The sequence below is a fragment of the Triplophysa rosa genome, linkage group LG9, assembly GCF_024868665.1.
Source record: "Triplophysa rosa linkage group LG9, Trosa_1v2, whole genome shotgun sequence".
Lineage (NCBI taxonomy): Eukaryota > Metazoa > Chordata > Actinopteri > Cypriniformes > Nemacheilidae > Triplophysa > Triplophysa rosa.
In genome coordinates this window covers 3,628,040-3,655,089 of record NC_079898.1, presented here as the reverse complement: position 1 = coordinate 3,655,089, position 27,050 = coordinate 3,628,040, and the positions used below count along the sequence as shown (strand labels likewise).

At 42.3% G+C, this 27,050-nt stretch overlaps 1 protein-coding gene across 1 annotated transcript in view; it reads right to left on the bottom strand.

The window, feature by feature from the left end:
- lrrc1 (leucine rich repeat containing 1) overlaps nucleotides 1–27,050 on the bottom strand; it is a 102,749-nt gene that overhangs the window by 28,047 nt on the left and 47,652 nt on the right. Inside the window, exons 3-4 of the mRNA XM_057341259.1 lie at nucleotides 12,260–12,338; nucleotides 8,398–8,487 (exon numbers count right to left, since the gene is read on the bottom strand). Of these exons, the coding sequence (XP_057197242.1) occupies nucleotides 8,398–8,487; nucleotides 12,260–12,338 (169 nt within the window). The remainder of the gene's footprint in view (nucleotides 1–8,397; nucleotides 8,488–12,259; nucleotides 12,339–27,050) is intronic.

The following is a 27,050-nucleotide window of genomic DNA, read 5'->3' as shown; positions in this document are numbered from 1 at the left end:
GGGACAATGCATGTTAAAAGTTACCAATCAAATGAGGTCTCCGCGCATTTGATTGGTAACTTTTAACATGCACTCACCTACATGCAGTCACCTACAGATTACATGTCTTACTACCGAATGATTAGTGTATTACCTTGCCTTAGCTATGTGTTAGTGTTTTAACAAGTGACATTTTGATTTCTTACATCTGTCAACAAAAATTATGCTATATAATATAGCAGTTAAACTTACATGTCATGTATGACCTATTTAAAACACACTATAATAATATAATTAAATGTCTCCTGTAGTCATTAAATTTGAGTTATCTAATATCTGTTTACTGGCATAGCCTGTTTTAATATTTTCAAAACAAATAAAGCAAAACAAATAAATTATTTCAATTAAATTTTAGAGAGTACATCATATTGTAATTTATAATAACTTGTGCTTTGAGTTATACTGTTGTAGCCATTTATTAATTCTCATTTTATAACAATTTCATGAAAATATTAACAATACAAAAGCAATTATGAATACACATACCAAACTATTTATTTCTAACTTCCTGTCAAGATGCCAAATATGTAAATCCAAAGCCAAGGGCATACATAACACTGTAACCCAAATTTAAAAGTGGAAAAAAGTATCGTGTTATGCCAAATTAAGACGTCTGTACAACGGGTAAGATACATGTCGGAGACTGTAGGTGAGTGCATGTTAAAAGTGACCAATCAAAGGATCAGAGAAGTCTGCCATTGTCCCGCCTCCAAAGTCTTAGAAGTCAACTCAACGAGCGAGCAAGTGTTGAGCAGTTGCGAGAGCATAGAGAGAATCGCGCACGCGCTCGTCAAAACCTCTGCTCGCGGAGCAGAAATGCGCCCGCGCGAGGATTCTTTTCCACTTGCGGATACTGTTCTGCTCGCTCGCGGAGTTTAAATGCGCCCTCGCGGAGCAGCTTTCCGCGCGTGGTTATCATTATGCGCATTTGCATAGCGCGTGCGCGCGCGGATTCCATGCGCGTGAGTTTTGGGTCCATTTAAATTCCATATCCGCTCTCCTCCATGAGAGATACGAGGCCGGAATGACGCCCAGCTGACACTCATTATCAATCGCGTCCCGGCCTCGCTTCTTCCTCCCATGGCTCTCGTCACGCCTCCCTCGTCACAAAGAATATATAGCACCAAAGTGCAATTAAGTGCAAAAAGTGGAGGGGACATGAGTTTGACTTTTACATGACTACTGTTATGCATATAATAATTATAGAATAATTTTAGAACTGCAATGTTTAAATGATTGGTTATAAAAAGGCTTATTTGATTGTGTTGCAATGACCAAGGAAGAATGACTGCTATTTAGTATTGTTTTAAAATATGTTCTATTTAGTGGTTTTAGTGTGTGTAATTAATACAATTATATAAAAACTACTTTAAAAGTTTATTAATTGGGTTTTTGGCCAAGTGCAACCTGAATTTTCGGTATCAGTTTTGGCCCAGAATTTTCATTTCGGTGCATCACTAATTTATAAAACATGGAATTAGTTTCCATGGTTATGCAGATGATACCCAGTTATTTATTTCATCGATGTAGCGGTTTCAGCACCACCGGCCACGCCCCCCATGTCGTCACCGCCAGCTCGCTTCACCCGTTCCCTCTCCCCGGAGTTTTGAACTCAATTTCCCAGCATGCACCACACATCCACCATTTTTGATTAGTCCACACCTGCATCACATCATCAGGATTCTATTTAAGTTTGCACCTTTTTGTTCTTCCCTGTTCAGTCTTGTTGTCTTCAAAGCAATTCTCAACCCCGATAAGTATACCTACCTGTTTTTGAAAGACTTACCAGTTTTTGGAGATTTACCTGTTTTTGGATACTTACCTGTTTTTGGATATTTACCTGTTTTTGGATACTTACCTGTTTTTGGATACTTACCTGTTTTTGGATACTTACCTGTTTTTTGAAATAAACTCCTTTTTCTTATCTACCTCCGTGGTGTGCTCTCCGTCTACCAGAACCCTGACAGTAGACTGAACCCACCACCATGACCACACCACAGACTTCTCCCGGTCCTTCACCTCCAGCTCCCTCTGATCCCCTCTCTGAACTGGTCACCCTACTCCGGAACCAACCCGCACCTGCACTCCTTCCGTCTAACCCACCATCGGCGTCTAGTCCCATGGCCCTACCCAACCGATATACTGGCTCCGTGGAGGAGTGTAGCGGGTTCTGTCTCCAATGTGAGCTCTACATACAGTTGCACCCCGGTCAATTCTCCACGGACAAATCCAAGGTAGCCTTCATCATCTCCCTCCTGAGCGGTAAGGCCCTGAACTGGGCATACGGGATTTGGCAGGCCGGAGGACCACTTACCACTAATCTGAAGTCTTTTCTTGAGCACTTTAAAGGGGTCTTTGGCCAAGCAATGGATTACCTTTCGGTGCACGATCTACTGCTGAGGCTTCGACAAGGACGCCTTTCAGTGGCGGATTATGCCCTCCAGTTCCGCACCCTTGCGGCGACCAGTGGATGGAATGAGCCGGCGCTTGTCTCGGTCTACCGCCAAGGGCTACAGAACTCGATCCGATTACACATGGCCATCTACGATGACTCGGTCGGTCTGGAGGCTCTCATACAACGATCCATTAGTATCGCCCAACGTCTGTCAGCCTGTTCGCCGTCATCACCCGGTACATTTCCTCCACGGGTTACGACCTCTGCTTCCCGGACTTCTTCAGACCCAGAACCCATGGATGTGGATCGTTTTCGACTATGTCCTGAGGAACGTACACGGAGGCGGAACCTTAACCTTTGTCTGTACTGTGGAGGGTCAGGTCATCGCCTAGCCGTCTGCCCCGTCCGTCCGGCTCGACCAGCGGTGAGTTCTATCCATACACCGGCCTCCTTACCTCACCTTGCTCTTACCCAAGTGGTTATTATTGCACCTAACTTCTCTATCCAGTCCATGCCCTGATTGACTCTGGAGCCGCCGGGAACTTCATTTCTCTGAATCTTCTTACTCAGTTGGGCTTCCCGCGCCTAAGGAACGAGAGAGCCATGTTTGTGCAAGACATCCTAGGAAAACCGCTGGGCCGAGGTCGGATCACACACCATTCCCCACCCATCACCCTTCACATCTCTCCCAGGCATATGGAGAAGATCTCCTTCTGGGTACTGGAGGGGTCCACCTCCGATATCGTTCTGGGACGACCCTGGCTGATGGAACGTCAACCTATCGTGGACTGGCGCACTGGCATCATATCCGGATGGGCAGGTCGCACCGCCAACACCAGGGTCCCGATCAAGGAGGAACCTCTCCTAAAACCGGTACTACCCATCCTAGCCACTACCGTCGAGAGTCCTGAGGTCCTCAACTCCGGGGAGGTTCCCGTAGATTATCGGTCGTTCCAGGACGTCTTCTCCAAGCTGAGGGCTACGGAGCTGCCTCCTCACCGGCCACGGGACTGTGCCATTGAGCTGCTGCCTGGGGCCACAATGCCCAAAGGAAAGATCTATTCTTTGTCCATCCCGGAGCAGAAGGCCATGGAGGAGTATATCGAGGAGGCATTACGATAAGGTTTCATCCGACCGTCTGTCTCCCCTGCCGCGTCAAGCTTCTTCTTCGTAGGGAAAAAGGATGGAGGTCTTCGTCCCTGCATAGACTATCGGGTTCTCAATCGTCATACCAAGCGCTTCGCCTATCCTCTTCCCCTGATACCTGCCGCCCTGGAACAGTTACGCCATGCTACATTGTTCACCAAGCTGGATCTAAGAAGCGCCTACAACCTGATTCGGATTCGCCCAGGTGACGAATGGAAGACGGCCTTTGTGACTCCCAACGGTCATTACGAATATAAGGTCATGCCCTACGGCCTGGTGAACGCCCCAGCAGTGTTCCAGAGCTTCATGAATGAGATCTTCCGGGACCTGCTGGGGAAATTCGTTATAATTTACCTCTACGATATTCTTATTTACTCCCGCTCTCGACCCGCTCACGTTACCCATGTCTCCATCGTCCTCCAACACCTACGCCAACATAAACTATACCTGAAACTCGAGAAATGCAAGTTTCACCAATCCACCATAAAATTTCTGGGTTATATCATCTCTTTCAACCAAGTTACCATGGATCAGGGGAAGGTAGAGGCGGTCCAGAACTGGTCACAACCCCATACGGTGAGGGAGTTGCAGCGGTTTTTGGGATTTGCTAATTTCTACCGGCGCTTCATCGCTGGATTCAGCTCTATTGCAGCTCCCCTCACCGCCATGACTGGAAAAGGCTCGAGATCCCTGTCCTGGAATCCCGAAGCTCTCAAAGCCTTTGACCAGCTGAAGCAAGCCTTTTGTACTGCTCCTACCCTACTTCTACCCTACCCAGACCTGCCTTTTCTCGTGGAAGTGGATGCCTCTTCGACCGGGGTAGGAGCGGTGCTCTCTCAGCGGCAGGGGAAGCCTCCTAGACTCCATCTATGTGCCTACTTCTCCCGCAAGCTATCCCCGGCGGAGTTTAACTACGACATCGGGAATAAAGAGCTCCTAGCCATCAAACTGGCTCTGGAAGAATGGCGACATTGGCTGGAGGGCGCGAACTATCCTTTCACCGTGATCACCGATCACCGTAACCTGGAGTACCTCAAAGAGGCTCGGAGTCTGAATTCTCGTCAGGCCCGTTGGGCACTCTTCTTCTCACGGTTCGACTTCAAAGTGACTTACCGACCTGGCTCGCAAAATGGCAAAGCTGATGCTCTATTCAGACAACACTACGTCACCCCAGATTTAACCGAACCTGAACCAGTGCTTCCTCCAGCCATGTTCGTCTGCCCCATCCAGTGGGCCTTCGACCGGGACATCGCTGAACTCCAACACCCTACTCCGCCGGGAGGTCCCGAGGGTAGGATCTTTGTGCCATCCGAGCTCCGCACTACCCTCGTGGACTCTGCTCATTCTGTTCCGGGATCAGGACACCCAGGCAGACAGCGCACCCTCTCGCTCATCTCCGCCCGATACTGGTGGCCTGGGATGACTCAGGACATCGCCCGATTCGTCAAAGGATGCTCAGTCTGCGCCATCGCAAAGACACCACGTCGCCTGCCGGAGGGAAAACTACTCCCATTGCCCATACCCCAACGACCGTGGTCTCACCTCGCAGTGGACTTTATCACCGACCTGCCCCTGTCTGACACATTCACCTGTATCCTGGTGGCAGTGGATAGGTTCTCCAAAGCATGCAAGTTGATTCCCCTCACTCAGCTCCCCACTGCACTAGAGACGGCTGAGGCCCTGTTTACCCATGTGTTTCGCAATTACGGGCTTCCTGAAGACGTTGTGTCAGACAGGGGTCCCCAATTCATCTCCCGGGTCTGGAAGGCCTTCTTCGGAATACTGAACATCTCGGTGAGCTTGACCTCCGGATATCACCCTCAGGCGAACGGCCAGGCTGAGCGGAAGATACAGGACATCGGGAGGTACCTGAGATCATACTGCCATACTCACCAACACAGCTGGCACCGTTTCCTACCCTGGGCGGAGTACGCCCAAAACTCCCTTCGACAGACCTCAACCGGTCTCACCCCGTTTCAGTGTATCCTAGGATATCAACCTCCCCTGTTCCCCTGGTCTGGAGAACCCTCATCGGTGCCAGCTGTCGATCACTGGTTTCGGGAGAGCGAGAGGGTCTGGGACTCAGCTCACCACCACCTCCAGCAGGCTATCCGCAGGCAGAAGCTCCATGCGGACGCCCGAAGATCCCCAAACCCCCAGTATGCTCCAGGACAACGGGTCTGGTTGTCCACAAGGGACTTACGCCTGCGACAACCCTGCCGGAAGCTGAGTCCCAAATACATCGGACCATTCCTCATCACTCGACAGATCAATCCCGTCACCTTCCGCCTCCAGCTGCCCAAACACTACCGGATCTCCCCCTCCTTTCACGTTTCCCTTCTCAAACCCTTTATTACTCCTGTTTCTGTTTCCTCTACAGACCCTGCTGTAACAACAGATCTGCCTCCTCCTCCACCACCTCTGGACGCCGCCCAACAGATCTTCAGGGTAGAGGAGATCATGGACTCCAGGAGACGGGGAGGTCACCTCGAGTACCTAATCAACTGGGAGGGCTACGGACCTGAAGAACAATCCTGGGTACCACGGATTGACATTCTGGACCAAGCACTCCTACGAGAGTTCCACCAAACCCATCCTGAACGTCCGGGTCCTCGACTTCGAGGTCGACCCCGTCACCCTGGTAGGTCCGCTGGAGCGGACCATGGAGGAGGGGTTATTGTAACGGTTTCAGCACCACCGGCCACGCCCCCCATGTCGTCACCGCCAGCTCGCTTCACCCGTTCCCTCTCCCCGGAGTTCTGAACTCAGTTTCCCAGCATGCACCACACATCCACCATTTTTGATTAGTCCACACCTGCATCACATCATCAGGATTCTATTTAAGTTTGCACCTTTTTGTTCTTCCCTGTTCAGTCTTGTTGTCTTCAAAGCAATTCTCAACCCCGATAAGTATACCTACCTGTTTTTGAAAGACTTACCAGTTTTTTGGATATACCTGTTTTTGAATACTTACCTGTTTTTGGAGATTTACCTGTTTTTGGATATTTACCTGTTTTTGGATATTTACCTGTTTTTGGATACTTACCTGTTTTTGGATATTTACCTGTTTTTGGATACTTACCTGTTTTTGGATACTTACCTGTTTTTGGATACTTACCTGTTTTTTGAAATAAACTCCTTTTTCTTATCTACCTCCGTGGTGTGCTCTCCGTCTACCAGAACCCTGACAGTCGAGACCAGATAGAGCCTCTAATCTAAATTGGCAGAGTGCATCCAAGATATAAAACATTGGATGACAAGTAATTTCTTTCTTTTAAATTCCAATAAGACAGAAGTACTATTTATTGGACCAAAGACCCTTAAGCAGAATATTACGGATTACAACTTGAAGATTGAAGGCTACACTATTACCCCAGAAAATACAGTTGAAGACCTAGGAGTTATATTAGACCGCAATCTGTCTTCTGAAAATCACATATCATCTGTTACAAAAACTGCCTTCTTCCATCTTAGAAACTGCGGAAAATTCTGTTATTATGAATGCAGAAAAGCTAATTCATGCATTTATGACCTCAACCCTCGACTATTGTAACGCACTAGTGCTTGTCCCGCATCATTAATAACCAAACAGTTAGTTCAGAATGCAGCTGCAAGAGTCCTTACCAGGTCTAGAAAATATGATCACATAACCCCAATTTTATTATCTCTACACTGGCTACCCATAAAGTACAGGACTATAAAGTACTTCTAATTACTTACTAAGCCTTCACTGATCTAGCTCCTGCCCATCTAAGAGAGCTTCTGTCGCGCTACAACCCATCATGCTCCTTAAGATCACAAAACTCTGGCCTTTTGATAGTACCTAGGATAACTATATTCACCAAAGGGGGTAGAGCATTCTCATATATAGTACATAGTACATAAACTCTGGAATAGCCTCCCTGATACTATTCGAGGGTCAGACACACTCTCACAGTTTAAATCTAGATTATAGACGCATCTTTTTAGCCAAGCATTCACATGGTGCAGCCAATTCACTATTAACAAATCAAATGCTAATTATTACCTCCTGCTACGCTAATGAGTCTCTTTCTCCCCTTCTCCGCCAGCTCCATCTGATTGTCATTTGCCATCCTCCGATGAGAGCATGCGGACTGACTGACAATCCCAGCTCCAGCCCAGGACAATCTCAACTCAACTTTTCACAATTTTCCATCACCAACCAAGAGTAAAGATGGACGACTTGTTACTTTAATGCTTTAACTACAATGCAACATTGTAAAAAGCGCTATATAAATACAATTCGATTGAATTGAATTCGACAGTTCCAGACACAAAGCTGCTAAAGCCGGTTTTACAATGCACATGCATTTTGTCTTTGGAAAACTGTTTTAAATGCATTTTAATACATTACTAATTAACAAAAAAAATGAATCATGACATTTATAAGACCTTTACATGAAACCTTTAAATGGAGGCTTTAAATGGATACTCCACCCAAAAATGAATGTACCCAATCAAGTTGCTGCAAACCTGTATAAATTTCAGTTTTCTTTGTGTTCTGATGAACACAAAGAAAGATATTTGGAAACATTTTTGCAACTAACACTTCTGGAACATCATTGACTACCTTGGCGCCTTTGAATACCATTTTATTTTTTCTTTGGTAGTCAATTATGTGCCAGAAATGTCAGTTACTAACATTGTTCCAAATATCTTTGTGTTAAACAGAAGAAATGTATAGAGGTTTGCAACAACTTGGGGGGGGGGGGGTAATTCATGACAGAATTTTCACTTTTGGGTGGAGTATCTCTTTAAATGCTTTAAAAGATGCAAATTAGGAATAAAGCACTTACTTTCCAATGTTGTCTGGGAGTGCTTGCAAGGAAATGTCATTGACGGAAAGGCATGTTAAATTCCGTAACTCCGGAAAACTTTCTGGCAATCTAAAGCAGGACAAATACCAAAGAAAAAAAACTGTAAACACAGAGGCAAAACAAACAAAATACAAAATAGTCTGTCTAGTAATTAAAACTGCCATGGGAAATCAGTCAGAAGCTGTATTTTTATATCTCTTCTCATGTCTGCAGTATCTGCATATGCAACAATGGTTTTTCATTTTGCCATTTCTACATCATCTACATGATTCAAGGGGGGACTTTTATACATTATTTTACTGTTACTTCCATTTGAGACTTTTACTATTGCGCTGCCAGACATGCACACATAAACAAAACTGGGGGAAAACCAGTAAAGGCGTGTTTACATGCAGCGTGAAATCGGAGTAATGGGGTTTTGATTACGCCGTTTATGAGGTTTCCCCGATAAAAGAAAACCGTTTTATGTGTTTCCATGACCTAACTTGTTATCAGCTTAATAATGAATAATCGGAGTAAGCCTGTGCATGTAAATGCAATCACTGATCATTCTGATCACTGACCGGCAAAATATTTAACATGCTTGCCACAACTCGCTTGCTATTCAATATTTCATATGCAAGTCAACTTGATTGGCTCGCTTTGAAAAACAGAAATTAAAATTGTAAATAACGATATTACAGATATTATCTCCTATAAGAATGAGAGATCTAAAGCAAATCATAAGGTACATCATTGCATTTACAAATAGCCTAAGACACATTGTAACATCTAATTTAATTTTGTAACAGTTTAATTTTATTAATGCAGTGGAGCGTCACTGAACTCCACCTACTCGCGGTGAGTTGTGGGAAATATCAGCCGTTAGAGTGTGCATCATTCTGCACTTTGAATTTCTAACGGAAGTTGAAGACTATCCGGGAATCTTTGGAATACTCTTTTTAACATACTACAATTTGGGACATACTAATTCTGCTTTTGAATACTATTTAGGACGGAGAGTATGTGGATTGGGACACAGCAACAATTCTTAATCATTCTAGGACCCAACAAAGAGTGAATGTGTATACTGCCCTACAAAGGCAAAAGACCTTAACTCGCTAGAGTGTGAAACTGAGAAAAATGACTTTCACGTTTTTTATTTGTCCAGCCAAATTAATTATAGGTAGGACACTGGAAATCTGGCAATTAGATGTTTTAGTAATTAAATTGATGTACTTAAAAAAACATGAGCTTAAACTTGACTTTTGACCCCTATTTTGAAGTTACTGTCCTCTGCCTTTGTAGCGTCTGCAAAAAGTAAGAAGTCACGCCATGGCAAAAAGCAGTAATTTCCCCATTATCAATATTTAGCTGCTGATCACCATTTACAAAACTATTATTGTAACACCTGTATAATGTTTTACCTTTCTAAAATAAATAATGTTTTAAATAAAAAGGTTCAAAAGAGAAATATGCAATGATGATAAAATAAGTGATCCTTATATTAAACTAAAACTGCCAGTAGGGGGTGGTAAGTAAGTAATTAAGTGAGTGACATATCGAGTCATTGACTGTGTTTATGAATAGGTCATTGAATCACTGAATCTCACTTCAAAGATGACAGACGAGAGGTAAGTTAATATTAAAGGGGTCATATGGCGGAAATACGTGTTTTTCTGTGTCTTTGGTGTGTTATAATTTGCCCATGCATGTATTAGACACGTAAAATTGCTAAAATTAAAGTGTCGGAAACAAAAGATGCATTCTATCTAAAGGCGAAAGCGAACCCAGACCTGCCTGAAACGCCTCGTGTAACCACATCCCGACGAATCTACGTCACTTCGTAACATGATTTGACTTAAGACCGCCCAAATCTAAACGCAAGTGAGGTGGACGCGTACTCGTAAATCTAATTGTATCGTCACCGCCGCAGCCATGTCGCGGAGACGCTGTGTGTTTCGTTGCGAAAAGAAAGACTCTTTGTTTGCCATGCCAAAAGATGAGACAACTAAAAACGAATGGTTACATTTTATTTACAACACTGTTCCAGAAAAGTACAATCCGAATATTCAAGTTTCCTCAGAGCTCCCTCCCTCGGGGGGTCGAGCCCAGGAAGAAGCGGATGTCGAAATGTCAGCCATGCTTTCCCGGGCCGCCTTGAGCGTTGGGTTGCAGTGCCCTCATGCCTCTCGCGGCTGGATACATGGTGCCTCGCCCCCAGTGCCGTGTTTACCGGAAGTGCATGAGGAACTTAGTAAGGCCTGGAACTCCCCGTTTTCGGCGCGTCCACGTCAAACTAGTTCTGTCGCCCTCTCTTCCCTCGATGGTGAGGCAGCTAGAGGATACGTCGATGTCCCCCAAGTGGAGCGTGCCGTTGCGGTGCTCTCGTGCCCGCAGACACGCGGGCCCTGGGTCGGGCGATGTCCACACTTGTGGTCCAGGAGAGACACCTCTGGCTGAACCTTGCACAGATGAGTGAAGCCGAGAAAGTCCGCTTTCTCGACGCACCCATCTCGCAAGGGGGGGCTGTTCGGTGATACTTTCGAGCCGCAGTTCTCAACAGTAAAGAAGCAGACAGAGGCTATCAAGCATATCCTCCACCGGTGCGATTCGGCCGCCCTCCGGCCGTCGAGATCCCATGCACCGTCTGCTTCCTAGGAGCCCTGGTCCTTTTCGACACCCTCCGGCTCTGGTGCCCCCACTCAGGTCGCCCCCGGAAGAAGACATCGAATAGGAGACCACCACCCCTTCAGCAGCTGCGATGGCAGCCGAAGCGGCCCTCATGGGAAGACCCCAGGGAGATCGAGAATACCATCGGGCCCGACCCCAGCCATTCCATTCCAACAGCCCACTTCTAAGAGTTTCCTCTCTCTCTGGGTGTTTATCACAGCCCCTCTCACCCTCTACACGACAGTGTTCGGCAACTCGACGTTGCGTCACGGCGAGACCCAATGTCAAGGATAACCAGCAAACCTCAGCACTCTCAATCGACGGTGCGTTGTGCTACATCATCGCCAGGCAGGTAAATCAGCAGAGCCGATCTCCTCCCGGGGGCTTCCCCATGGCGAGGGATCCGCACTGCCAGCCATCGAACCACCGCCTGGGAGGTCGATGAAGCAGATCGTTCCCCTAGCCCTCCTGTCTCGGTCCCTGGGAACCTGACAAGAGCTTCCCAAACCATCAACCGTCAACGCTACTAATCAACGATTATCAACGCTTTCCTGTGGCTCTGTGGTTAGAGCATGGCGCTAGCAACGCCAAGGTCATGGGTTTGATCCCAGGGGATTGCCAATAGTTAGAAACAAAAAAAGTATAGTACAATGCAATGCAAGTCGCTTTGGATAAAAGCATCTGCCAAATGCATAAATGTAAATATTTCTATATTCATCACGGCACCAATTAACCATAAAATACATCCACATACCGCTATTTTGCATTTGACACAAATATATAAGAACTATAGCCAGTAACACACACCTACTCGTTTCGGACATCATTGTTTGTGCTGTGTATTATAGCAAATAATCAGACTAATAAAACTTTCATGTAAACGGGAGCAAAGAGGTGTTCTCATGTCATGTAAACATGTTACTGCGATTAGGTCCTTACTTTGATTACTGGAAGTAATCGCATTATTGCTGTGCATGTAAACGTAGTCACTGACAAATATATTTGTTCTTATAATATGGTGTAAACGGTAACAACAGTGTTTATTAGTCAGTGGAAAAAGGCACGGCTAATCTGAACTAATGAAAAGAGAAAAGTAAAAGACTAATTTGTGATTGTGAATAATTTTTTTTTTTTTTTAATAACAGCATGAGCTTTAAGTCAGTAATTAGACATGGAAATACACAATTACCTTGTCAAGGGATTCCCACTAAAATCTGCTACTTGGAGAGTTTTACAATACGAAATGCTTTCTGGGAGTTCAATAATGTCTGTAAATAAAAAAGAAAAGTCCATTTAAGTTAATATATAACAACACAAAAATACAGTAACCAAAACAATTGCTTTGTTCTAAAAAATCTAGTGAGCTGCCTACATGAGCAGCATATTAAGGCATGATGAAAAGCCTGGCGAAGATGCCTATGTTACTCTATGACAGTGTTTCCCAACCCTGATCCTCGGGGCACACCTTCCAGAATGTTTTAGATGTCTCCCTATATAAAACACCTGATTCAACTCATCAATCAGGTGTTTCATATAGGGAGAGAACTAAAACATTCTGGAAGGTGTGCCCCGAGCAGTGTTGGGTGTAACTAGTTACTAAGTAATTAGTTACTGTAATTTAATTACTTTTCCCTTGAAAAAGTAAAGTAAGGGATTACTCTTGTTTTTTCTGTAATTTAATTACAGTTACTTCTGATGTAATTAAAGTAAATACTTTGTGTAATATATGTGTTTGCAGAAGAGGAATTTACATCAAAATTCAAAGTCTAACTTCAAAATCCGTGCTTTAATGTATAATTCTCACATTTGTAATTAATAATAATACTTTATGTAGTTTTATATTATTTATTTGAATGAATTAAAAGAGCCGTTTCATGTCTATCCTTGAATCACTTAACTCATCAAGGTTGACGTAGGATATAGAAAGTAATTAGTAATAAGTAATTAAATACTTTTTGAAGAGAGTAACTTGTACAGTAATCTAATTACATTATCGAATGTGTAATTAGTAACTAGTAATTAATTACTTTTTCAGAGTAACTTACCCAACACTGGCCCCGAGGACCAGGGTTGGGAAACACTGCACTATGATACCATACTTACTATTCCTTTGTGGAGAAGGCAATCCCATAATGCATTGCTATGTGAAAATTCCCATAATGGACTGCTATGTGCAAGTTAATCCAACCAAAATGTCACACAAAACAGGAGGATTGTTTATAATATTTTTTTAAATACAGAAAATGATTTAAAAAAGTAGTTTACTCTAATAAAACTGACTACCAAATATTGCTTTTATGCATTTTTTTAATGTCCCTTGTGCATTAAGTCAGTAGACAGCAATGGTCTAAAAAAAGCCCATATTTAATGTATATGCCTGCTGAAAAGGAGCCAAAAACGAGATCAAAGTTCACAATCAACATAACATTAATACATAAGAGAGATTTCACCGTAATAAAGTAATCTCACAAAGAACCTTCTTAAGAGAGAAATACAACGGCAAAAGTTGTATTGAAAGCCTATAACAAAGTCTGGTTTTAAAATTAACACTTGACCAAAATAGTATACAGGTGCAGAAAAAAATGAGGAGACCACTCCAGTTTTGCCTTTAATATGCATTTTTGCATTGTGGCAATTACACAAAATAGCTTCTGAAAGAAATTTTGTGATCTGCTGAAGCCGATCTGCTGATGTTTTTACTAGTTACAAGGGGTGTGACGAGACGCTTATCTCACAAGATGACAAACGAGACATGGTTCACGAGAACGAGACAAGATTTTAGACTTTTTTTAAAGAAATCCTCAATGATGAAATATATAGGGAAAATGAACTTTTATTCACCTTAACACAAAATGCAAAAAATCTAAGCATTATAAAATCAACTTGTACTTTATGAAACAAATTAAACTTCTGTTTTAATAAATTATATTATGCAGTAATAAACAATCTGCAAACACTGCAAAATGTTTTGTCACAAACTCAAATGACAGACAGTAATTGCACAGGCAGTAAAATGTATGCTTTGTTTTCTTAACAGGCGTGGCTTTTAGTAAAGAGCTGTGGTTGTTTTCTCTATATGCTTTTGCATAGTGCTCATGTCAGCAGAGGTGGCGATCATATCACACTGTCAGTTCTCCTTCCTCCACTGACTGAACCCTCATAGCCTTCAGAGAAACAGCTAAAAATAAATAAACACATCATGTTTTACGTTTACATTGCACATATGTAAGACAGATGATCCGTTTCTAATGAGGTTTGCCTGTGAATGCATTTAAAATAACGTAATGAAATTGTGATTCATTTGAGTGATTCGTTCGTTTTCAGTTCGTTCACCAAAATGATTTGTACTGATTCGTTCACTGATTCGTTCAGTGACATTTCTATAATACGCCAGCAGGTGGCGAAAAAGAGTTGTGTTATGTCAACGAACGTATTCATGAACGTATAAACTGATAATGATTACAGGCTTTATTAAAATGTGTGTCTCTAATCTACTCATTAAATAAATAAAATAAGTCTAAATAAGTGGTTCAGATGACCAACGCACAAGGTTTTTCAGCATAATTAAAAAGTTAATTGTTTGGTCATTTACACATTCATAAATCTGGGATTATGCTAAATGTGAAGTTTATGTATTTTAAATAAACAAGCGTGCACAGTAGCCTACCTGTAACTGCGCTTTGCATCCGTTTTCTGCTGATTGCTGAACGAGACTCACATGCTAAATGACCGACCTACAGTGTACACTCTCGTTCATTTCGTTCATGAACGACATGTACCAGTTCCTTCAATTCGTTCAAGAACGAGATCTCTCTCTCGTTCAGACTCAACAGGCATAATTAAAAATAAAGATATTATATTTTATTTTATTTTGTCAAGGGCTTGACATTTTCCAAGCAATAAAAATGACAGTGTTAATTTGTCTTTGTTACATTTAACCATCAGCTTGCATTACTTTATTATTTTCGTAAGGATCTTTACATTGTGTCCGTTTCTGTACTTGTTGAACAAGAGACCTCATCTTTCATTTCGTTTAGGAGTGAGAAGTAACAGCTCGTTCACGAACGAGAATCAGCTGGTCCTTTCGTTCACGCACGAACGAGATGAGCGAGATGATATGGCGTTATTATAATGACAAATGTCGCGAGCGCATTATTACAAGGCGAGAGCGCATTCTTGTCATACGAGCGCGCGAATCTCTCCGCTCGCACGCCGATTTCCTTTGCTCGTGCACAAAACTGGACGCGCGCTTTCAACTATACGCTGCTCTCTTATGAATTTTTTCTCCTCTCGCTCAGTGAGTTTGTGTGCACTCAAAATGCGTTCCGTGCGTCCACGAATCCTTTGGTACTCTTGCTCTCGAGAGGTCCTCCTGTGTGTTCCAGGCATTATAGGCTGTCAAAAGTAGTCAACCAATCAGGGATAGGCTTCCACGGCGGGCCAATGAAAACGCGACCTCTTACATGGCATCTTATTGGTTGAAAGTGACTCGACGTTTTCAACGAAGCGAGATGGATCCACCACGTTCTCAGGTAACAATATTAATATATTTGATGCAACATTATTAGTCAAATGTGTATTAGAAATGAACGGGGCATTAGGATGCTTTGTAGGCTACATATAAACATCAGTTTAACTACCATGTTATTCAGACAAAACAGGCCAACACCCTCAAGTTCATGTGGTCCTCATGCATGTCCTACACTAAACATAATATTGTCAAAATAGTACTAAATTGATTACCGAACAATTTAGATTGGTGTCTTAAGTTAGCTTTATTCTAAAATAATATTTACTACAAGTAACGGTACATATCAAAACAATAATAGCACTGGAGCATTTGGAAATATCATATAATATTCTATACCTATTTGGTTATGCATTTAATGCGTTTGCAGACAGACACTGTAAGTGTTCTGCATTCAGTGTTCCAGAAGTTCAGGGCACACAACTGAACTTCTATGCAATATACCAAACACTCCCTTACCGTTCATTTATAATATACATTTGATGAATAATGTTGCATCAAATATATTAAAATTGTTACCTGAGAACGTGGTGGATCCAGAGGCGTATTAAGACCTCATGGTGCCCCCCATCCACCCACCTACCCACACGCAAGAATCCACTCATTAAAAGATTTATATATTAAAAGATTTTATAAGAATGAAACTCAGCAATTTACAATATACTATTTTACAAGAATTACACATTAACATGACACTTTTGTAGAAAAGAACACGAAAAACAACTCTTCATCAAGCATTTTTAACAATTAGGCCTACTGTAGTTAAGAGGTCGCATTTTCATTGGCCCGCCGTGGAAGCCTATCCCTGATAGGAGAGACAATTCATAAGAGAGCAGCGTATAGTTGAAAGCGCGCGTCCAGTTTTGTGCACGAGCAAAGGAAATCGGCGTGCGAGCGGAGAGATTCGCGTGCTCGTATGACAAGAATGCGCTCTCGCCTTGTAATAATGCGCTCGCGACATTTGTCATTATAATAACGCCATAAGATGACTGATCGCTCATGTCGTTCATGAACGAGAATCAGCGGGTCTCGTTCAGACTCAAAACACAGGTTCGTTCGTTCAGTGAAGGGCGTATTCGTTCAGTACATTCAACCAATCATATGCTCTGTCAAAGCTCACTCTCGAACGCCATTGGCTCGTGCTTTAGACACTCTTTTAAAAGCAAAGACGCTCTGTGCTCGAGGGAGAGATTTCAGTGAACGAGAAATATGAGTCATTGCATTTTGTGAACGAGAACGATTCGTTCACTTAAAAGATTCATTCAAAAAGAACGATTCGTTCACAAACGAAACATCACTATATACTGTACAGTACTTGTGGCCCCAAAGCACAGGTTAAATTTAGGGAGCATATGCGACTAAAATGATCGCAATTTCGAGCCCGGCACTCCATCACGCCCATAGAGGGTATGGCTTAACGTCACTTTCCCACGTGAACACGCCGGGACACGCTCCCTTCAGTGGTAAAACTAAGGCAAAATGGCTGCATTCAACAGAAGGAACAAAAAACCGGGACAAATACTACAAGCAGCTGGACTCGACGGCGATCCTTATGACTACCTTATGACTTACAAAGGAATCAGGTTTTCTTAGACACTCAAATGTTGCGCGGAATTGTGTTTCCTAATATTGTAACAATTCATTTTGCCCAGTGTTTTACCACTCAAGCAGGCGCGTTCCGGCGTGTTCACGTGGGAAAGTGACGACTAGTGATGTTACGTTCGTGAACGAATCGTTCTTTTTGAACGAATCTTTCAAGTGAACGAATCGTTCTCGTTCACGTAAGGCAATGACTCATATTTATCATTCACTGAAATCTCTCCCTCGAGCACAGAGCGTCTTGGCTTAAAAGAGTGTCTAAAGCACGAGCCAATGGCGTTCGAGTGTGAGCTTTGATAGAGCATATGATTGGTTGAATGTGCTGAACGAATACGCCCTTCACTGAACGAACGAGCCTGTGTTTGAGTCTGAACAAGAGATCTCGTTCGTACACGAACGAAAGGAGTCAAAGGACCTGCTGATTCTCGTTCATGAACGACATGAACGGTCAGTCATCTCGTTCGTGAGTGAACGAAAGGACTTGCTGTTTCTCGTTTGTGAACGACGTGAACGAAAGATGAGGTCTCTTCTTCAACAAGTACAGAAACGGACACAATGTAAAGATCCTTACGAAAATAATAAAATAATGCAAGCTGATGGTTAAATGTAACAAAGACAAATTAACATTGTCATTTTTATTGCATAGAAAATGTCAAGCCCTGTTTACTCAGTTATTGTACTGCAAGCACAGGTGTTTTGTGTGCATTTTTATCATTTATTGTTCTTTCAAACAAAAACGACTTCATTACATTTAATTCATGTCATGCACTTCTCTAAAAACTGTAAAACAAAAAAGTATTTGTTAGCTCTCATTCGCGTCACGTCAGCAAATAGCATTCCAGTTCAGGCTGTGAAGGGACATGTAATTGGTTAGATCTTCCACTGAATGAATACGCCCACACTGACCAAGTCGCTGTTGAGTCTGAACGAGAGAGATAGATCTCGTTCGTGAACGAATTGAACGAACTGGTACATGTCGTTCATGAACGAAATTAACCAGAGTGTACACTGTAGGTCGGTCATTTAGCATGTGAGTCTCGTTCAGCAATCAGCAGGAAGCGGATGCAAAGCGCAGTTACAGGTAGGCTACTGTGCACGCTTGTTTATTTAAAATACATAAACTTCACATTTAACATAATCCCAGATTTATGAATGTGTTAATGACCAAACAATTATCTTTTTAATTATGCAAGAAAACCTTGTATTTTGGTCATCTGAACCACTTATTTAGACTTATTTTATTTATTTAATGAGTAGATCAGAGACACACATTTTAATAAAGCCTGTAATCAGTTTATACGTCCATTAATACGTTCGTTGACATGACATAACACAACTATTTTTCACCACCTGCTGGCGTATTATCCTCTCCTTTATCCTAAATGTGTGCTCTCACTGAGCGTGTGTGTGTGTGTGTGTGTGTGTGTGTGTGTGTGTGTGTGTGTGTGTGTGTGTGTGTGTGCGTGCGTACTTGTCTGTGTACGTACGTGTGTGTGTGTGTGTGTGTTGTGTGTGTGTGCGTGCGCATCCGTGTGTGTGTGTGTGTCTCTATGTCTATGTGTGTTAGTACGTGTGCATATTGTGTGTGTGGAGTGTTTTGTATGTGGGTATGTCTGTCTTCTGTGTTTTCAACCTTTTCTTGTCTTTGCAGGTACAACTTTAATTATTTTGCTTATAGCCAATATGTCTCATGTACAGCTGCTTTGTAACAATGAAAATTGTAAAAGCGCTATATAAATAAAGTTGAGTTGAGTTGAGTTATAGAAATGGTCACTGAACGAATCTGAACGAATCATTTTGGTGAACGAACTGAAAAAGAACGAATCACTCAAATGAATCATAATTCCCATCACTAGTGACGACACGTGCATACCCTCTATTGCGTGAGGATATTGTGTTCTTGCAAGACCGGTCAGATCTCTCGAGACTAGGGATGCACCGCAGGGCTCGACATTAACGCTTGTCCGGGACAAGTGAATGTTTTGTATGGGTAAGTGAGAGAGAATTGTACTTGCCCGACCGGACAAGTACCTTGAAAAAAAAACAGTGCGACATATATGTAGAATAATAAGAATATATGCATTAGACAGAGCTGCGTGTATGTCGTGGTTGTGCTTGTTTGTGTGTGACAATAATCAATGGCGCACCGCACGAGTCCATGCGGACACGGAATCCTGTTATTTAAATGTCATCTGGCTGTTCTGCGTGTCTGAGTGAATTGTGTGCACAGTTTAACATACAACACAAGTGATGGTCTAGGATTTATCTGCGTCGGCACTGTATGAGATTATGAACACATGAAGTTCATCTCCAGAGTTGCTCTGAGAGTTTATTTTACAAGCGTTTTAGTGTTTGAGTGTAGTGATGGCCGGTTCGCAAATGAATCGTTCATTTGAACCGGTTCTTTTTAGTGAACCGGTTAATCGGACTGAATCGTTCGAAACGGTTCGCATCTACAAAAAGCACTTATCCACAAATTCCTTCAGTTACTCACTTTTGACATGCATGACAAACCCATCTGACTCAAAATAAACCAGCCAGTATCAACGACTTTTCAGTAAATCCAACAGTACACTACTACACGTTGAACTGAACTGTTAGGCACGAGCGGAGAAGCTATTCAAGTTATAGCTAAGCTAGCTGATATAGTAAGCATGCATCCAGTGGCGTGTTCTATCGAACGCTACACCTAGAGCGATCCTCGTTCTCGATTCAAGAATCGGTTGCCACAGTTTTCGGATCACCACTGAACCAACCGAGAGCTGTCTTTCGAACACGTCCGATTTGTTAACCGGTTCAACATATAAGAAACTACATTTGCAACATGAACATAAACATTTGAACACAGATCACACTTTTTAATGGTCATAATTATTTGTACAAACATATTCTTTATATTAATGTTGCTTAAAATGCATTACAGAAAACGTTTGTGCAGTTGTGCTTTTATGTTAATTATTGTAAAGGTTAAAAATAATTGTTTGTAAAAAATAATAAACTAAACATTTATTTGTTTCATAAGTAATCCATGGTGTTTTCATGAAAATCTTATTTAATTTCTAAACAAGATTATATAAATCTAAACATGACGTAATCATCATGTGCGAGAAGCAAGCGGATTCCTTGAATCGCTCTCGCAGACTAGAAGAATCTAGAGTCACGAGAGCCATTTTTGTTGGACATGTCCGATTTGTGAACCGGTTGCCGGTTCGCAAACCGCTTCTTCTGACACGAACCGGTTGCAACATCTTTCGATTCAGCAGTACACGAACCGAAGAGCCGCTTCTTTCGGACACGTCCGATTCAGAACCGATGATACTGCGCATGCGTGTAATTTTAAAAGCAGATAAAAAGCATCTAAGTCAGATATTTTTATAAAACAGAGGTGTGATACTATAAAACACAGTGGAAAGATGTTTAGGACTTTATTACTGCCTTATCACTGTAAGTAAACCAATCTGCAGAGCCGTTTACGTTCATGCCACTGCTAGAGCGGTTCTCGTTCTCGAGTCAAGAGCCGGTTGCAACAGCTTTCGATTCAGCAGTAGGCCTACACGAACCGTCAACCGAAGAGCCGATTCTGAGCCGTCGAACCGGTTGCCGGTTCGCGAATCGCTTCTTCTGACACGAACCGGTTGCAACAGCTTTCGATTCAGCAGTACATGAACTGAAGAGCCGCTTCTTTCGAACACGTCCGACTGAGAACTGATGATACTGCACATGCGTGTAATTTTAAAAGCAGATAAAAAGCCCTATTCGCATGGGATTAGTATTACCTGGGGACCTCTGGTCATTTGTAATAATTGCAGAGATTGTCTGTGATCTTAATCCCGTGCGAATCGGCCATGTCTGTAATTTGTAAAGTAAAAATTCCCCCACAAATTACCTACCATATTTTGACGAACACCGAGGTCCTGTGATAATATTAGTCCAGTGCGAATCGGCATCTCTGTGATTTGGCGTGCTCATATATCATTTTTCAAGGTTTATCCACCGTTTGCTAATAGTGGAGGCTGTTTTGATATTAATTTGGTTGCGGATTCATTTCCACACATTGTCAAAACTGTTGTTTTGACCGGGAGTCTTCCGTTTATTTATTTATCTTGGAAACGCTTGTAAAAGCACTTTTCACATAGAGATCCCAGAAAATACAAGGAAAATGTGTCCGGGAATTTGTCCCGGGATCATTAGATTTTGTTCATTCACACTGCCAGTGATTTTCTGGAATTTGTGCATGCGTTCACACACATTCCGTGAAGATNAACAGATAAAGAGCTGCTCAGAGCTTCTGGGCTCTGCGTGCGGTCCAAGTAGAGGCGCCGTGCGCGTACTGGACACACTCGCTGAACCACGCCCCCTTGCCACAGTTGCCTTTTGCAAATGACAAAGACGTCAATTTAAAAAAAAACTTTTGTATTTATATTTTTATTGGTAAATGCAGAACAACGAAGAGGCACAAGAACGCAAGGTAGGCTATAGCCCAACGAGATTAAGCTAAATATAAGATAAATATAAAATGTCATATGAAAACATATAAATGCAAATTGTTCAGTATTGTTCAGTGCAAATTTACACAACCTTAATAAAAAAATATAACGGAATCCTGCGAAGTTAAAATGAGCCAGTATTTTTGCAACATAGCCTAATGCAATACAAAAGGCACGGTATAATATTTTTTTCAGTAATATGATGTACAACAATGTGAGTTTAAAATAAGTTTATCGCTTTTTAAAACAAAGTTTGAGAAAAGTTTTTGAGCATTTAGATTTTGTAACCATTTCGGAATAAGATCACGCAGATCGAATGAAAAACCCGCTAATAGGACCTAAAGCATATTGCACATAATTCTATAAAAACCACAAATAAACACTAAGGTCGGTATATGATCATGATGTTTATGAATTATATTTATAATGTTTTTGTTGAGAAAAACAAGCACATAAATGTTCGGGAGTTAGTCTGTTAACAAGCGGGTTTCCATCACTCTGGTTTTATTCGCATTTTGAAGTTTCGCATCAGAAACGAGTGATGGAAACACCAAATTTCTAATTAAAAACCTTTAATTCGCAAAAAAAGCTTTTACGCTCGCTTGAGGTGGTTTTTCATTTTTCGAAAAAGAGTTAATGTGAATTATGGGAGATGAAAACGCATTTGCCGAATAAATTCCTCCAAAAAGTCACGTAACTGCACTATGAGACGGCGAAACCTGACTAACCAGAGTACTGATCTTGCATTTATTGTGTTTCGTAATCGTCTGCTTGCGCAAGTATTATTATATATGAAAATTATAATATTCAGTGGCTTCTCTTACCATTCTTACTGATATTTAGTGGCAGTTTATTACGACAGTGACGGCTGACTAGTTGGATGGAAACGGTTCTTATTCGCAAATGTTTTATGCTATATTTCCAATTTTGCACAGAAACACTCGGGTTTCTCCGCAGCACGAGCACGGACGGTTTTTAATGTTGGTAAGCGATCAAGTTTATTGAAGCGCTGTGTATTTTCGTGTTAATATTTTTGATAGAAGTAATTTCAAGTTTAAACAGCGTTTAGAAGCAGACAACTCTATTCTTGCATCTGACCTTATGTTTGGTGATTAGGATTCTTGCATTCATCCATGATTAAGCTAAAGACGAACAGTAATTTTTGATTTACAAAGGAAAAAAAAATAATCGCTTAACTATATTTGTTTTCATAGCCAAATTATTTACGATTTATTATAGATGTGTGCCATCACTACATGGCTTTTACGGCATTGTTTCTGCCTTTTGTTCACACAGGGCGCTTTCCAGGACTGATCCCGTTAATGTTATAGGTCCCCTTTCCAGAATCATTTTTCGGATCTATCCGGGATGCGTTTGCGTTCACACAGAAGGCACTCTGGCAATTTTTGGGCAATTTTCCGGGATCAGCGGGCTGTGTGAATGGGGATTTAACATTGTCAGCATTTGAGACCCGTGATCGCGCTCCAGACAGAAGATCACCACGATCGCGGGTCTCAAATGCTGACAGGTCATATATATCATTAAACACCATTCAACAATAGGCTATTCAAACTATATGCAAAGCCTTGCCATCACATCCGGGAAATAAGTCAGTAAATTTGAGTAAAATCACAGGCTTCACTTATCCCGTGCGAATGCGCTACATGATCACAGACAATCTCTGCAATTATTACAAATGACCAGAGGTCCCCAGGTAATACTAATCCCGTGCGAATAGGGCTTAAGTCAGATATTTTTATAAAACAGAGGTGCGATACTATAAAACACATTGGAAAGATGTTTAGGACTTTATTACTGCCTTATCACTGTAAGTAAACCAATCTGCAGCACCGTTTACGTTCATGCCACTGCTAGAGCGGTCCTCGTTCTCGAGTCAAGAGCCGGTTGCAACAGCTTTCGATTCAGCAGTACACGAACCGAAGAGCCGCTTCTTTCGGACACGTCTGAGTCGGTCGACTCGTGAGTGAGAACCGATGAGCTAATGATAGTGAGCATGCGTGATTCACCGTGAGGCAACAGAATATGGCGTTATTTTAATGACAAATGTCGCGAGCGCATTATTACAAGGCGAGAGCGCATTCTTGTAATACGAGCGCGCGAATCTCTCCGCTCGCACGCCGATTTCCTTTGCTCATGCACAAAACTGGACGCACGCTTTCAATTAAACGCTGCTCTCTTATGAATGTTCTCTTCTCTCGCTCAGTGAGCGTGTGCGCACTCAAAATGCGTGCCGTGCGTCCTAGCTCTCAAGAGGTCCTCCTGTATGTTCCAGGCATTATAGGCTGTCAAAAGTAGTCAACCAATCAGGGATAGGCTTCCACGGCGGGCCAATGAAAACGCGACCTCTTACATGGCATCTTATTGGTTGAAAGTGACTCGACGTATTCAACGAAGCAAGATGGATCCACCACGTTCTCAGGTAACAATAATAATATATGTGATACAACATTATTAATCAAATGTATATTAGAAATGAACGGGGCATTAGGATGCTTTGTAGGCTACTTATAAACATCCTAGTCAGTTTAACTACCATGTTATTCAGACAAAACAGGCCAACACCCTCAAGTTCATGTGGTCCTCATGCATGTCGTACACTAAACATAGTATTGTCAAAATAGTACTAAATTGATTACCTAACAATTTAGATTGGTGTCTTAAGTTAGCTTTATTCTAAAATAATATTTACTACAAGTAACGGTACATATCAAAACAATAATAGCAGTGGAGTATGATCCTCCCAAGATGGCAGCGCAACATGCAACATAGGGCATGACTTCAGCGTCACACTCTTTAATTATCATGGTGACGATTTTAGATGATTTTAGCATTTTATTTCATAGTAACAGATTTGGAATGCATTTGGAAATATCATATAATATTCTATACCTATTTGGTTATAATTTGGTTATTACACTGTAAGTTGTCACGACCTGGTTTTGTCTGTGTGTCGTCGGGTAGGAGCAGAGTGTTTTGTTTGTTGGCGAGCATGTGTTCCCCGCCGGGTGAAGGCGGCTCGCGTGCTCAGTGTCTGCGTCATTCTCCCCACCCTTGCATTCCCCCGTTAGGCTTTTCTCGTTCACTGGGTTTTTTCCACTCGTCATGCCTGCACCTGTAGATCGCACCCATAACCTCTGATATCTCGTTCCCCCTAATTAGTCTCGCACCTGCTCCCCATTCCCGCACATTAGGTTTCCTCTTTATTATCCCTCTGTGTGCCTTGTCCTGTGTCTGACCGTTGGATTTCATTGCCGTGCAGACTCTCACAGCTCTAGAGGCATCTTGCCTTATCAAAGTTTTGTCTAGTTAGAAATCTTAGTCCTAGCCTTAGTCTCTTTCACTGTCCTAGTCTCAGTCTTAATAGGCTTTAGCTTCTGTGTCAAGCATAGCTGTGTTATTAGTAAGTCTTCCCGTGTGCTTCTTGTTACTCTCTTTCGTCTACTTCTCTGGCTCTTCTTCCTGGCAGTTCCCGTTGGCGTCCCGGACGGCGATCTTCCTCTCCACCCGGCACTGTTCCCGCGGAACCAGTACTGCAGCCCTCCAGGGCAACACCCACTTCTCTCGCATTGCGAGTCTCGGGTCGAGAGACCTCCCCGAGCCCACTTCTCTTCAGTCTTACGCCCGCGGAGGATCGTTAGCACGTTTCAGCGCACCCCTCTACCCCAGCGGACGTTCTCATCCAGCCCCGCAGAGGAGTATTGTCGCCGGCTGCCTTGTGGACTTGTTTGCCTTGTTGCGGTTCTCAATAAAATTCTGGTTTTCCCGCATTTGGGTCTTTCCCTTTGTTGACCATGACAGTAAGTGCTCTGTATTCAGTGTTCCAGAAGTTCAGGGCATAAAACTGAACTTCTATGCAATATACCAAACGCCCCCTTACCGTTCATTTCTAATATACATTTGATTAATAATGTTCCATCAAATATATTAAAATTGTTACCTGAGAACGTGGTGGATCCAGAGGCGTATTTAGACCTCATGGTGCCCCTGGGCAACAGCCCCAGAGGTGCCCCTCCATCCACCCACCTACCCACACGCAAGAATCCACTCATTAAAAGATTTATATATTAAAATATTTTATAAGAATGAAACTCCGCAATTTACAATATACTATTTTACAAGAATTACACATTAACACGACACTTTTGTAGAAAAGAACACAAAAAACAACTCTTTTCATCAAGCATTTTAACAATTAGGCCTACTGTAGTTAAGAGGTCGCATTTTCATTGGCCCGCCGTGGAAGCCTATCCTTGATTGTTTGACTACTTTTGACAGCCTATAATGCCTGGAACACACAGGAGGACCTCTCGAGAGCAGGAGTACCAAAGGATTCGTGGACTCACGGAACGCATTTTGAGAGCACACACGCTCACTGAGCGAGAGGAGAGAAAATTCATAAGAGAGCAGCGTATAATTGAAAGTGCGCTTCCAGTTTTGTGCATGAGCGAAGGAAATTTGCGCGCTCGTATTACAAGAATGCGCTCTCGCCTTGTAATAATGCGCTCGCAACATTTGTCATTAAAATAACGCCATAACAGAACAGTGTGGACCACTGATGCTGTGCTAATGTTACGAGTGCACGTGAACCGAGGACTTAAACTATATGGAGCAATCTGGCAAAGCGTAAGTTTATTTAATAACACATAAATCGTACTGAATTATGCATGGATCATATAGTTTCTGTAAAATGCTGATGAAGATTAATTATTCACTTTTTATCTTTAAGACTTAAAATGTCATAGTTTGCTGCACTTCACTGTGCCTATTTGGGTGCTTTAGTTGCAAAACGTACATGTAAGAAACGGGTCAGATCATGACGTGATGTGTTAACTGACAGAAGTTATGATTACTGGTTTTGGTTTATATTTGAATGTGCCGAGTGTATTTTCATCCCAGCCGGTCGGGATGATACTAGAGTCTAGACTTAACACGTTTCGTCAGGGCGAGTGACGTCATTACGTCAGAGCGTAAGAGAATCGGTGAACCGGTCTTTTGAACTGGTTCATTGAAATGAACTGTCCGAAAGAACCTATCTGCAAACAAGCGTCTTCCCGAAGACCCGTCAAAATAAAAGTCCCGTTAAATTGAACACTCAGACAAAAAATACTGTAGTGTACTATAGTACTTGCTATTGAAAATTGAAGTGCCCTTGTAGTAAATTGATAAACACTGTATACTATAGTAAAATTCAAAAACAACATAGTTAGAATTTTACTGCAGTTTACTATAGTAAATACTATAGTATACTACAGTAATTTATGTGGACAAATATACCACTATTGTATAGTAAAAAAGGAAAAACACAGAACAGAAATATTAAAACAAATTTAGGTAATCTAAAAATG